Below are 13,311 nucleotides of genomic sequence, written 5' to 3'. Positions count from 1 at the left end.
TATTAGGGTGTCTACATTGTGGATAAAAATAAGGGTACTAATGTAATATGATTATTAAACTTGAGTGTTATATACCTTTCAGAAAGCCTCTCCTATTTAGAATTTAGCTGACTTGCAGGACATTTCAGGATTTATGAGGTGTAGCACACTTTTCTAACTGGGGAGGGTCACAGTTTTGATCAGATTTTCCCAGGCATCTCAAAGGCCTAAAAACTTGCTATAAGCATTTTTTTTCACATGTGTTTGCATATATATGTGAAAAACAGATTTAGAGTGCTCGTAATTAAGTAAAATAACCAGAACAATATCTGATACAGACAGAGCAGGTGTATAAGATGTTGTTATAGACCTTATTCTTCCTCACCTGATTCCCATCCCTCTCCCTGCAAAAGCAAACAAACAAGCAAAACACAACTTGCACTTTGTCGGGGTCTGGTTCGCTGTGATGGGGTGTGCATGCAGGACGTTTTCTGGGGAGTGCTCTCAGGGTCAGCACCTGTCAGGGAAGGAGCAGGCAGCACAGAGCAGAAGGGGACGTGGTCTCTAGCTGGTCCCACGGGGAGCTCTGAGGTGAGATGACCCTGTGACTGGTCCTTGATAGGAGCGTGCTGCGTCGTCGGCTGGTCGTTGGGTCAGGCCACTCTGGGGAAGATGGCTTTCCGCAGCCGACAGGACTGCCGCCAGCTCTCAGTCGTCAGCACTCTCTGGGCCTGGAGACAGTGTGCCCTGGTCCTGAGGAGTGGGTGGTGTCCTTGGTACTCTGCCTCTTGGGAGAGCGAGTGTAGCACCAGATGCTCAAGCCGGAAGTCAGGACAACATCCACGACTGCTCCCAGGGCTCTTGAGTCTGTCCCTTCTGCTCTGCTCTCTTCCCATTGTCCACAGTCCCTCTTCCCCCCAAAAGTCCTTCACACTGATGCCAGGTCATCTTTCTAATATACTTTACATTCTTCCCATCCCCAGGCATCTTGCTTGGAGTTTCTGTGCCTCCTTTGCATGTCGTCCCCGTGTCTGGGTTCCCTGACCCTTTCTTTATCTTCATCATTGTGATTCATTATTACCACTTGGTTCAGTTCTCCCCTGAAACTCATATTGAGCCCTTTCCCCTCCCCTTCGTGTAGCATCCTGTGTTCTCCTGTATCAGGTCAACACCTGTTTTGTACTGTTTGTTCCCTTGTCTGTCCTCCCCTCCAGACTGTCTTTGTGGCCTTATCCTCCTCGAGGACATAAATGGTATCTTTCATCTCTATAAACCCAATCCTGGAGTCCCTTCAAGGGGCTAAGTGAATGTGGGCTGCGTGGATGGAGTGAGAGAGTGACCGACTGACTCGGTCATAGTCTGAAAGCTCCTCTGAGAGGTCCGGGCAGGGGCTGTTGTGTACACAGACCAGGATGTTTTCCTGTTTGTGTAAACTGTACACAGTGATGGCAGATTTCTACATTTGGATTCCAGTTAATTTGATGGAGTGGTGTCGCTGTCTTCTCCAAAGTGTCCTCAAATATGACTGGAGAAATCGCTCAAGCCCTTTTAAAGCCTGTGGAAGAACTAAATTAAGTTAGTAATTTTTTTCCTGTGGTGCTACACCAATAAAAAAAAATAGAGAGAGAGAGAGAGAAATGGAAATCAACTGTCTAATTGCAAAGGCTCCAGTAAAAGTGCTCTAAGATGGATTCAAACAGAAGGAAGTTTCTTTGGGGAGGAAAAACATTTATTTTATGGCTCAATAAACATTTCCCGAGCACCGTCCATGTTGCTGAGTTTTCCGTATGTTCAAGTCTGGAAACAGAAAGATTTAAGAAGCTGTGTTAGAGCTTTTAGTCGAGTGGCATTACAAGACATAATTAACTATAATGAAGTAGGAGAAGTGCTTTAAAAAATTATTCTGAATGCTAGTTGAAGAGCCAGAGGGGGAAGATCTGCTGAGGAGGGAGGAGTGACATCAGGGATTGCTTCACGTAGGAAGTGACGTTTGCATTGGGTGTGAAGGTGGGGTAGGAGTTCCGCACTGGCGGGAAGTCGGGCTTATCAGGCTGAAGGGGGAGCATGCATTCAATATCAGCAAATGTGATCGGGTGTGACTGTATTCCAGTTACCATTCAGGACCCTGGGAATGTAGTGATGAACTAATAGCAAGGCCCCTCCTCCTCAGAGGTGATACTCCCATGGAGGAGACAGACAGTAAAGAAATTCAGTGTGGTGAGAGAAGGCTAGACAGGAGAAGGGCTAGAGTGAGACTTAGGGGAGGTGAGCACATTCAGATAAGGTGCCAGGGCGTGTTCTGAGGAGCCCTAGTCCTGTGAGATCTATGAAAACAGGTTCTGGGGACTGACTAGTTGAGAAACACCACCCTGGTAAGTTCTGCCCTGAAGAAACTTAGACAATTCTGGACTAAACCAAATCAAACAGTGCATTAGACAAGAAAACCCTCTGCGTCATCACTGGAGTTTTGTGAGCTAAAATTCCAAAGCATACACCCTGGGAGAAGCTGGACTGGAGTGTGAGGACCCAGGGGCCAGGTGGGCAGGAGGGGCCTGGGTGGGGGTGGGGGCGGGACTGTGGCCTGATGGTCCGTGGCCTTTTGAACCACGATGAGGAGTCTGGGAGCCAGCAATGCCAGTATTAGATCTGGGTTTTAGGAAAGTTAGTTACTATCGTGGCAGTTCAGAAGCTATCTTGAATGAGGAAGGGATAAATCAAGAAGCTTTGCAATAAAAAGGGATTGATCAGGACCTGAACAATGGAGAGGAAAAGATTAATTTTAACGACCTTTGGAGTTAGAATCAATTTATTTGTATAACTATGTTTATAGACAATGAAGAGTGACTCAGAAAAATTCTTGGCACATAATGTTTTAAACGAAGGAAAGCACATCTTCATGAGTGGGAAACTTGCCCCAGTAGGTGAAGGTCACAGCAGAGTTGTAAGTTTTGTGGGAGAAACAGGGGCCAAGTAATAAGATCAAAAGTGTTCCAGGGGCTTCCCTGGTGGCGCAGTGGTTGAGAGTCTGCGTGCCGATGCAGGAGACACAGGTTTGTGCCCTGGTCTGGGAGGATCCCACATGCTGCAGAGCGGCTGGGCCCATGAGCCATGGCCGCTGGGCCTGTGCATCCGGAGCCTGTGCTCTGCAGCGGGAGAGGCCACAGCAGTGAGAGGCCCGCATACAGAAAAAAAAAAAAAAAAATGTGTTCCAGACTGTACATCGCAACTGTGTTTTCTCTCACCTTCAAAATAAAGGAAGATTAGAAATGGAGTGGGAAAATATCATCAAATAGCTCCTCTTGAAAGGTTGATTTTTTAGGAAGAAACAGGCTTGTTATCACTTTTAAATAAAACAGAATGTGACCTTGAGTTAGAGACAGCTGAGCCGCGTGTCTGGTTGGTGAAGTCAGCGTCTCCTCCCTGCAGCCCAGGATGGGCAGGTGGCTGCATTCTGCCGCCAGAGAACCATCTGGACCTCATGGCAGGTGCTGAAGCAAAGGCGGAGAGGACGTCTCGGTGGCCGAGAGTATGAGCATCAGAAGGGAGAAGGAAGGGTGGCTCTAAGTTCTAAAATGTTATCTATATTTCTGTTTTCATATACATATATATGTGTGTGTATAAGTATAAATACATTTCCCACCAGTACTTTGTATCACATATGTTCGTCAACGGCTGTGATCTGTCACTAATCAAATGAGAAAACTGTCGCCTTATTTGCTCTTTGCCCCTCCCCTGCAAGGATATCTTGGTTATTAGCCACTTAATTGGGATTCAAAACCAAACAGTAGTTTGCCTTGAGGATGAAATAGTCGATGAAGTGTAATTAATGATTTTACCAAACTTAGGAAATACAAATATGATGAACGTTTTCTTGTAAAGATGACAAACTGCATTGTTAAAAAAAAAAAAAGAAAAACTATCTAATATTCTTCTTGATAGACTTTAGTCAGCTGATAAGTAGTTTAAGATATATAGAGAAAAATGTTAAAGAATATGAGTTACCAAAATACAGTAGTTTGATATCAATATTCCTCTTAATTTTTCTTAGCCTTTTGACTACTGATGTATTAGAACAGTTGTTAAGCTTCACGTTTTGTACTTTAGCCTGGAAATATTGGCATTAAAAACCAAACTCGAATTGCCATTTGAGCAATATTCTTGGACCTTCATTGGAATTTTTCTTTAAATAGTAATCTTTTGTTTTTAAATAAGCCTTTATTTGATAAGATTCTTCAGATTGTCTAATTATATTTTTCTAAAGCCTAATTAGGAAACTTCTAGCCTACACATCAGAATTGGCACTTGATTTGGTTTCATCCTTAAAGAACTGTTAGTTTGGTATTAATGCTGGTTCACGAGGAAACCATGGTGTGCTGTGGCTCTTACAGAAGGACCGTGAGGGCTGGAGGGGGTTTGTGTCCTTGCTGGGTGAGCACAGCTGCAGGCTGCGGGTTGCGTGGTGACATCTACGGGCCATGCAGAGAGTGGCTCTGTCTCACTGACCACATTTCTTGGGCTTTCAACACTTTCCTCCCACCTGCTTCTTTTACCTTCCTATTTATCTTCTCTTATTTCCGTATATTCCTTCTTCTTTTAGAGTTTTCCACTCTGTGTATATGTGTTTGTCTCTCCGGTTCTCTTTCGAACCCTCCCTTTGGCCAGTCTCTCCTCTGAGCCCCCAGCCTTGGGGAGCTGGCCCTTCAGGACCTCTGCTGGCAAGACAAACACTGTCCAAAAGCACTACTGCCTATTTCCTCATTCTGGCTTTTCTACAAAATGTTTTTTCTTAAAAAAATTTTAATGTCATATTCAACATATGACTAACACAAAAAATATATGTAAACACGCACATTATGAACTAACTAGCTATGCACCCCTGCCCCCCAAGCAAAGCATATTTTAAATAACATGGTTAGGTAGGTAAGTTCAACATTGATATGTCATAAAATATTACCACATCCAGTATTTCTTCATTCTTGAGAAAACATAAAAGAAAAATTTCAGCTTCAAAGAAAAACATACCACTTCTGGTTGAACCTAACATATCTTCAAAGCTCACAGTCGTCTGGCTATGAGTCAGGCATATCTGTCCACAGCCCAGGGACACGGACTCTTCTGTTAAAATTTAGCACTTTAAAAAAGGTCACTTGAATTATGACTACACAAAAAATTTAAATTCTGAATGAGACCCACTCTTCCTGAGACCCTGAATTTCAGGAAGGAAGGATGGCTTAGTGATCACAGCTGTCATGCATTTCAGCCGTTGCTGTAGACCCCTCCCTGGTCAGCCCGGCCAAGTTGGCAGCCTACTCAGTGTCTCTGAGTTCTTCCAGGGCTGTTTAGACATATCGCAGAGAATTGAAGCTTTGACTCCAAGTTCTGTTACACAGCCCTCCGGACATCTGTCCTTCTTGGCTTTTGGTGTTTCATTGCCACATTTCAGTTTTTGCTCCTGTTTGACGAACTACATTTTAGTGTCTTGCTCACACCCCACTTCTCCTTTCCCTTCCTGTTGATTGTTAGCTTTGTCTTTCCTGCCCTGGAGTCACCCAACCATCAGCACATGGCACCAGCACCATCCTCAAAATAGACGTACCTGTGGGATATCTTAATACAGTGTTTGCCAGGGGTGTTTGTATCAGAAAATGTAAGACAAGAAGGTGCAGGGGTGGTCTGCAGTTGTGCTGTGTGCAGACAGCAGAGCAGCAGACTCACCTGTGCAAAGGCTGAAGTCAGCAGGGGGTGGGGTGCTGACTCCAGGGGGCTTGAGGCCTCACACTCTTACTCATCATGTTGCCTACCGACTAGTAAGCGGTATTTGTGGTGTTTTACATTTATTTTACATGCTAGTTCCTACTCATATGTGGGCCTCTTACTGCATTTTATTTAGGAAGTCAGTTGGGGTAGGGAGAGGGTTCTTTACTCCAGAACATGGGGGGGCAGGCCCTTGTGGAGTGTTTTGACATAGAACAGCTGGTTTTCAAAAACATCCCATGGCCACAAAGTGGGAAATGCTTCTATCTCTAATTGCACCCCTTCTCCCCACCATGACTGTCAGCACCTGGTCCAGGCCCCCCTCGTCTATCCCCTAGACTCTTGTAATGAGTGCACTCTCCACCCCGCCCCCAGCACAGCAGGCAGAACATCCTGTGAAAATGTGAGTCATCCGCTTAACTCCAGTGCTTAGAGCACTGCAACAGCTCCCTGTTCCACTCAGGAAAACCAAACCTCATTCAGTGTCCAAGACCCTTCCTTGTCTTTTCCTGTATCTGTTTAATGTAGATCATAATGGGAAACTAAAGTGTATATTTTTATTTGTTGTTGGATTTCTTTTTAGTAATATTTCACATTTTCTATCTTTATTTATTTTTAAAATGTTATTTATTTAATTTATTTTTGGCTGCATTGGGCCTTCATTGCTGCACGCCAGCTTTCTCTAGTTGCGGTGAGCGGAGGCTACTCTTCGTTGTGGTGCGTGGGCTTCTCATTGTGGTGGCTTCTCTTGTCGTGGAGCATGGGCTATAGGCCCACAGGCTTCAGTAGTTGTGGCACATGGGCTCAGCGGTTGTGGCTTGTGGGCTCTAGAGTGCAGGCTCAGTATTTGTGGCACACTGGCTTAGTTGCTCCACGGCATGTGGGATCTTCCCAGAACAGGACTCAAACCCATGTCCCCTGAATTGACAGGTGGATTCTTAACCACTGTGCCACCAGGGAAGTTCTATCTTAATTTAAAACATGTAAGTTTTTTAAGGAAAAACTCTTAAGGAAAACAAGATCATTCAGTTGCATATGATTTTTCAGTTTTTAATTCTTTCTGCAGGTAAAGGGCCCACACTAGAAAGACACACTCCCCTATTTTAAGAGGGTATATTTTTTCATCTGAGAAATGAAGACAGTCCCTACCAGTAATACCCAGTCACCTCAGAGCAGTCTTTCTCTCAGGTTTCTCCTATTGGCTCACTTACTGTCTCCCTGACCTGTTAGTTGCTATCTTTCTTCTTCCCTCTCTCTTCTCCTTGGGACTCCATTTATCTTCCTCTAAACAGCTTTCCTAGCCAGTGAAAAACACCCTGTTGCCTCTTTTCCCCATTACACCTCTACATCTGTGCAGAAACTTTCATCCACTCAAATGTGCTGCAACATGATAGGTGAAATTGTTTAAGGATAGATAGGCAAATGATTTATTTATGAATTTGCAAGAAAACTTCAAATAAAAATTCTTCCTAGAAAGATGAAGAAAAACGTCAGAGGAAAAGTGAATTATTTTCCTTAAGGAAGAGCCTAGTCTCTGGAGTAGAGTAGGGGATGGGGTCGAGAGAAGATTGTTGTGTGATTAATCTAAATTTAATTTTTTGATGGACCCTAAAATTTCAAGATACATCAGCTTTTCTCACATTCTGTGGCTTCTCTGTCAATTTCCCATAATAACTTTTGTATATGTATATGTCACCCAACTAGGTATTTTTATTAGTATGGTTCTTACAAGTATTTCTTTATAGCATGTTTCCCAAATATATATATTAGATTGTTATATATAATGTTACATATTTATTTTGCAAGGAAGATATCTAAGTATACCATATATATGTATATATATAAACAAGAAATGTATATACACAGAATAAGATGTTAGATTCATTGTTTTGTTTTTAAATAAAGGGAGTTTATTACATACCATACAGTTGGGATTTTTGTCTATTTCTGTGAATTCATTTTCTCTTCAGGTAATTTATGGCATCGTTTAAACTTAAGTTTATGTTTAAAGTCCTTGCTTCTCCAAAATTGTAATTCATAGATATTCATACCTTGGTGTCACTGATGTTTGCCAGTACTCAACTGCAAGTTTATCTCAGCACAGTTTGAATTATCTGTGTGTAAAAACATAGGCGAATATGAGCTCAGAATGTTAGAATCACTTTAAAAACTTTGTGACTTCCTTCATTTTAAAAGTTTATAGTCATTCATTTAAAACTGATTTTTCACTTTTGCTCTAATGAATCAAGAAAAGTAGACAGTTCAAATAGGCAGACAGGAAGAATCCTGGGTGCTGTGATTGGTTGGCATTTACACAGGTCTTTCACGTAGGATTTAATAAAATGTGACCTGAAATTTAGAAATGTAATCTATAAGATAGACAAAAACAGTTCTTTTAAGCATACTCTTGTCGGTATAATGTGATGCCCATTCTGCACTGTAATTTTTTGTGTGTATCTGTTAAAAGATGTAAGCTATATTCAATAATGAGGATAGCAAGAATTAGAGACTTCATGTACATTTCTTTTTGTCCTAGGAAGGTCAGCCTTTTGAAAAGGGATAGAAATTAACATTTCTCCAGAATTATTTTTTCCTTCATTTGAGGCTGTCTGTTAATTTCAGCATTTTACTGTGTTTTATGAACAGGCCAAATATATATTCTATTTATTTGTCATGGGAGGTGATAAAGGTGATAGAACTTTACGAATTTCAACTGTCATTGCAGTCTGCTGATAAGGATGGGAGTTTGTGGCGTTCTGAAGAGATTACATGAAGTAGAATTGGAAAGCAAATTGTATTTACAAAAGATAGGGTGATGTTCCTAATAGGTGGTCAGAATAGACTATTTACTCTCACATTCTGCTGAGCTTTACTAGAAATAACTTCATTTCAAAAAAGAACAAACCTGATTGAAGGCAAAAGCATTCCCTCTCCACAGATACTCATCCAAAGGGTTTACATTAAATTTTCTGATGGGCACACAGCTGTATTTTATGCTGTATCTGTACAAACTGGTAATGTGGAAAATAAAAATCTAAATAGTATACTTGATTGCTTCATGCACCAACCATTTAGATTACTAGATTTATATCTACAGTTTTGGAAGAGATGTTGCAATATGATATTCTGACAATAACTGTCAAAGTCATAATACTAGGATCTGTTTTCATCTTGTTGTCAAGGTAAAGTTACTGAAATTCACATTGGGTTGGTCAGCAAGATCACTTACTATCTCTTGTCATCAGTGGTTTAATGCCAACCTAAACAGCTACTGTATGATGTCAAAATTATCACAGTGTCCAGGCTGCAGGGGTACAGCGTGCTACATGATTTAATTCATTTCCTGTCTGGAATGAAGATTATGAAAAGGCTGGCAACCAGGAGCTACAGTGGTTTAGAAACTTAATTTCTAATCTTTCTTTCTCTTTTTTCCCTTCATTTTAGATTTTGGATTTAGTAAAAGGGACACATTACCAGGTAGCCTGTCAGAAGTTCTTCGAGATGACACATAATGTAAGTAAATTTTTAAACTTTATAACCTGATCCTTTGTCTTGTGTTATTCTGTGTTTCATTCAAGATTTTTTGCTGTAGCAGTAGAAACCACTCCAGCTGTTTTCAGTGGAAAGTGAATTATTACACAGTATGAGGTTGCTTATAGAATTTATAGAAGGGCCAGGGAATTAAGCTTGGATGCTACAGAACCAGGAATATTGTAACTAAGAGAAGCTACATCCTGAGAAAATCTTACTATGGCTGCCACCCACCACTCCACTTCTAGGGATAAGACCAAGGGTTGGCAAACTTTCTGTGAAGGGCCAGGTCGTGAAAGTTTGAAGCTTTGTGGTCCACGTGTTCCCTGTCACTGCTGCTTCCATCTGCTGCTCTCGTGCAAAAGCAGCCCACACGGTGTGTGAAGGTACAGGCATGCTTCTGTCCCAGTAGAACTTTATTTACAAGAGCAAATTCTGGGCCGGACTGGACCCACAGGCCTTAGGTAACCACTTCTCAGAGTAGGTCTGGAACGCTGGCTTCAGCTGTCCAGAAGAACCAAAGGCTTTTGCCATCTTTCTTGTAGAAAACTGGATGCTTTTACTTGTGGTTGCCAACTCACATTACCCTAATCTAGTTCCCAAGTTTTGTGTTTATCTGCATGGCGACCTAGGTTACACAGTGGACCAACCCCTAGCTCCAAGAGAGTCAGGGAAACATGTTTGGTTGTTTTCTTGCCAGCCTCCTATACAAAAGGCCTGCTAGTAGGTCCTGAAAGGTGTAAAGCATAGGTCACAAACTCAGAGGCCTGCAGGGGTCAGGCAGATAACCCAAAAAAGTGAAACTGCCTGAGATGAACACCACTGAAGAAGTCATGCTGTTAGAGACGTTCACACTGACAAGTTTTAAGGCTGTGTGCAGGCCAACAGCACATCTGCAGGTCGACTTAGCTCACAGACCCCCAGTTTGCAAGTACTGGTCCTGTTCATGGCTTCCTAACCTAGGAAAGACAGCCAAGAATGCACCAGAGGTCCATGCACCTCTTGAAACATTTTTTTCTCTAAGTACATATGTGTGTTTTTGGAGTCGAGCATTTATCAGGTTTCAAAGGGATTCGTGACTTTCCCAAAAAAGATGCTCCATGTATTGAATTCATCATCAGCTACCACAATCTGCTAAGTTTTTGAGGTTTTTTTGGCCTCGCCACACAGCATGTGGGGTCTTAGTTCCCTGACCAGGGATCGAAGCTGTGCTCCCTGCATTGGAAGCATGGAGTCTTAACCACTGGACTGCCAGGGAAGTCCCCACAATATGCTAAGTTTTATAATCACTTTTCCACAAAAAAACATAAAATAAAATAAAAAAGATAACTGCTGGGGGCTTCCCTGGTGGCGCAGTGGTTGAGAGTCCGCCTGCCGATGCAGGGGACACGGGTTCGTGCCCCGGTCCGGGAAGGTCCCACATGCCGCGGAGCGGCTGGGTCCATGAGCCATGGCCACTGAGCCTGCGCATCCGGAGCCTGTGCTCCACAACGGGAGAGGCCACAGCAGTGAGAGGCCCGCGTACCACAAAAAAACATAAAATAAAATATAATCACTTTTATGTTTTCTAGTTTTCATGAAATAACTTTTCTTTCGTGGTTATATAATTGCAGAATTTCTTACATGTTTCATAGGAAAAATATAACATCACTGATAATGATGAAAATAATAATGGTAATATCAGCCAACACCTACAGAACCCTTCACATGTGCCAGGCCCAGCAGTTAGTACTCTGGACACATTGGCTCCTTTGGTCCACACTGCAGACCACAGCTGGGCACAATTTGCATCCCCATCATGACAAAGCTTAGAGAGGCTGAGAGCCTAAGGTCCTAAGGAGTGGAGCTTAAATTTGAACCAGGCTGTTGAGGACCTCATCTAGAGCTCATGATCTAACCCTGACTGCTGTTCTGTAAAACCTGGGACTGTATTTGTAATAACAGCTATGGAGGCCATTAGTATTTTCCTGTCTAGATTCATGATGCAGCCTTCATAGTTTATGGTAAAAAATAAACAGGCCTAGTGATTCTGCGTGATGTCCTAGGGACCACAGCTGGTTAGTGGGAGGTCTGGAGCCAGAACCCTGGTCTGCTCTGGGCTGTGGGTCCAGTCCTTTTACTATTTATTACACCTAACTGTTGAAAATAGTGTTTTTATTTAAAAACATAAAAATTTTATTTTCACACAGTTGAAAGGACTAAACATCAATATAGTAGTAAACAACAACAACAAATTCTCATCAGTTTTGTCAGAATAGGAATCTCAACAGATAAGCCACATCTGTTTGGTATTTTCAGCATCATCTATGCAAACTCTTTCCCTTGTAGACTGTATTTTTTAATTTGCTTGCTCAGCTTAAGAATTTTAATTTAATATGTGTTATTATTTGTGGACCCTTTTAATTAAGAAGCCTCAGAACTTTAACAAATTGAGGTGTATTATTCAACCTTTTTCCTTTTTTCTTTAGAGAAGATATGAAAATTAGATTTAAACACTGAGTTTGTGACATCACTAAAAAGTAAGAAGTGCTTTTTTATTTCTCAAATCTGCTTTTGTAGCATCTCTCCTATTGATTATTCTGGCAAGAGTATTACTACTATAGCCAATTTTTAAAACTTGCCTTAGATTAATGAAGATATTATTAAAAAGACATATGTCTAAATCCTCCCACATATAGAAGTAGTCTACTTTAAGCCACATATAAATCAAGGGAATAAAAAGGCTGTTTGCATCCACTAGATGTCTCACTATAGATTTTTTTGTTGTGAATATCTCTTTGCTTATTATTTTTTCTAATTTAATTTAAAAATAGAATCTATTTTTATTTCATGTTGCTGCTATTCTGCCTGCTCCCCCCCGAAAAAAAAAACCTCCTATGTTTATTTTCTTGAGGCCTCTGTGATTAAACTCACTTTAATGAAAGTTTTGAAAACGAACCAGTTAACTGATAACATTTACAGCGGTGCTGCAATGGTTCCATATGGCTTTTTTGGTAAGACCAGCTGCCTCATTATAAGCTGTCATTGCAAAACCACTTGATTAAAACCCAAACATCCCATAGGTAAAACAGTATTGCTTCCAGTCCTTCAAAATCCACATTTTCTGTGGCAGAAATATGAGACCTATGTTTGTGTGAAGGTCATTGTGTGCAGGACATGCTCATTCCAAGCTCATGTTTGAGAGAGGTTCACTTAGTAGATACCAAAAGCTGGCCTGCTTGAAATCTGTTTTCCTCAGTATTTTTAGGGAGCAATGTTTTATATTGAAGTGAATTTTTTTTTCTTTTGGCATATTTCATTTGTAAATGAAAACACTAGCCTTGTGTAGATTAAACTCTGGATTTTAATTGAAAATAGTTTCTTTAGAAATAGATCTCTTTAAGCACTGAGTCATTCTGAATACTTATTTTCCAAATAGCTGAGCATAATTCTCTTTTCACCATAGAAATCTCTATAAAAATCTTGTTAAAATCTATCACACATTTTCCTGCAATCTTAAACGGTGTATACCAAGTACATTTATGCTTTGTAATCATCACTCAGGATCATTGTGGAGATCAGTTAAACCCTGGGCCGGGAGCCCCACCGTCTCTCATGTGGGTCACTCACTGCAGTGCCTTCCTGACTCCTTTCCCAGCAGCTGCACACATGCACCCGCCCAGTTCTTTCTCCTCCACACAGCTGCTAGGGTGATCTTTAAAACAGTAAAACCTGATCATTTCAGTAACCTGCTTTTAAAAAAAACTTTAAAAGCCTTCCCTATCGCTCTTCAGGTCAAATCCAAAATTTATAATGTAGCCTATAAAGGGCTCCATCCCACTTCTTTCTTCTGCCAGTCTTGTTTTAGCTCTTTATGGTACTTTGGGACTTCCAAGATAACAGGACAGCATGAAGCTGCATCACAGGATTTCCCTCTCCCAGTATTTAACAAAATGTACAAAACATAATAAAAAAATCATCAACCACAAAGAAAAAACATCACCCATAGCAACCAAACAAGAAAAAAGTCAAGGAAAGAAACAAAATTCACAGCAGACAAAATTGTGA

General features: G+C 41.4%; 1 protein-coding gene across 5 annotated transcripts in view; it reads left to right on the top strand.

The window, feature by feature from the left end:
• Positions 1-13,311, top strand: part of PRIM2 (DNA primase subunit 2) — a 286,959-nt gene that overhangs the window by 269,921 nt on the left and 3,727 nt on the right. For all 5 annotated transcript variants that reach the window (XR_010835029.1, XM_059078130.2, XM_059078127.2 and 2 more), the window contains one exon: positions 9,178-9,246. Coding sequence is in view for 4 of the 5 variants with exons in the window: in XM_059078127.2 (XP_058934110.1) it covers positions 9,178-9,246 (69 nt within the window). In the remaining variant the exon portion in view is untranslated. The remainder of the gene's footprint in view (positions 1-9,177; positions 9,247-13,311) is intronic.

Source organism: Kogia breviceps, chromosome 10, assembly GCF_026419965.1.
Source record: "Kogia breviceps isolate mKogBre1 chromosome 10, mKogBre1 haplotype 1, whole genome shotgun sequence".
NCBI classification, from domain to species: domain Eukaryota; kingdom Metazoa; phylum Chordata; class Mammalia; order Artiodactyla; family Physeteridae; genus Kogia; species Kogia breviceps.
Note: the sequence above shows the minus strand (reverse complement) of the source record. Positions and strands in the feature narration are given on the sequence as shown.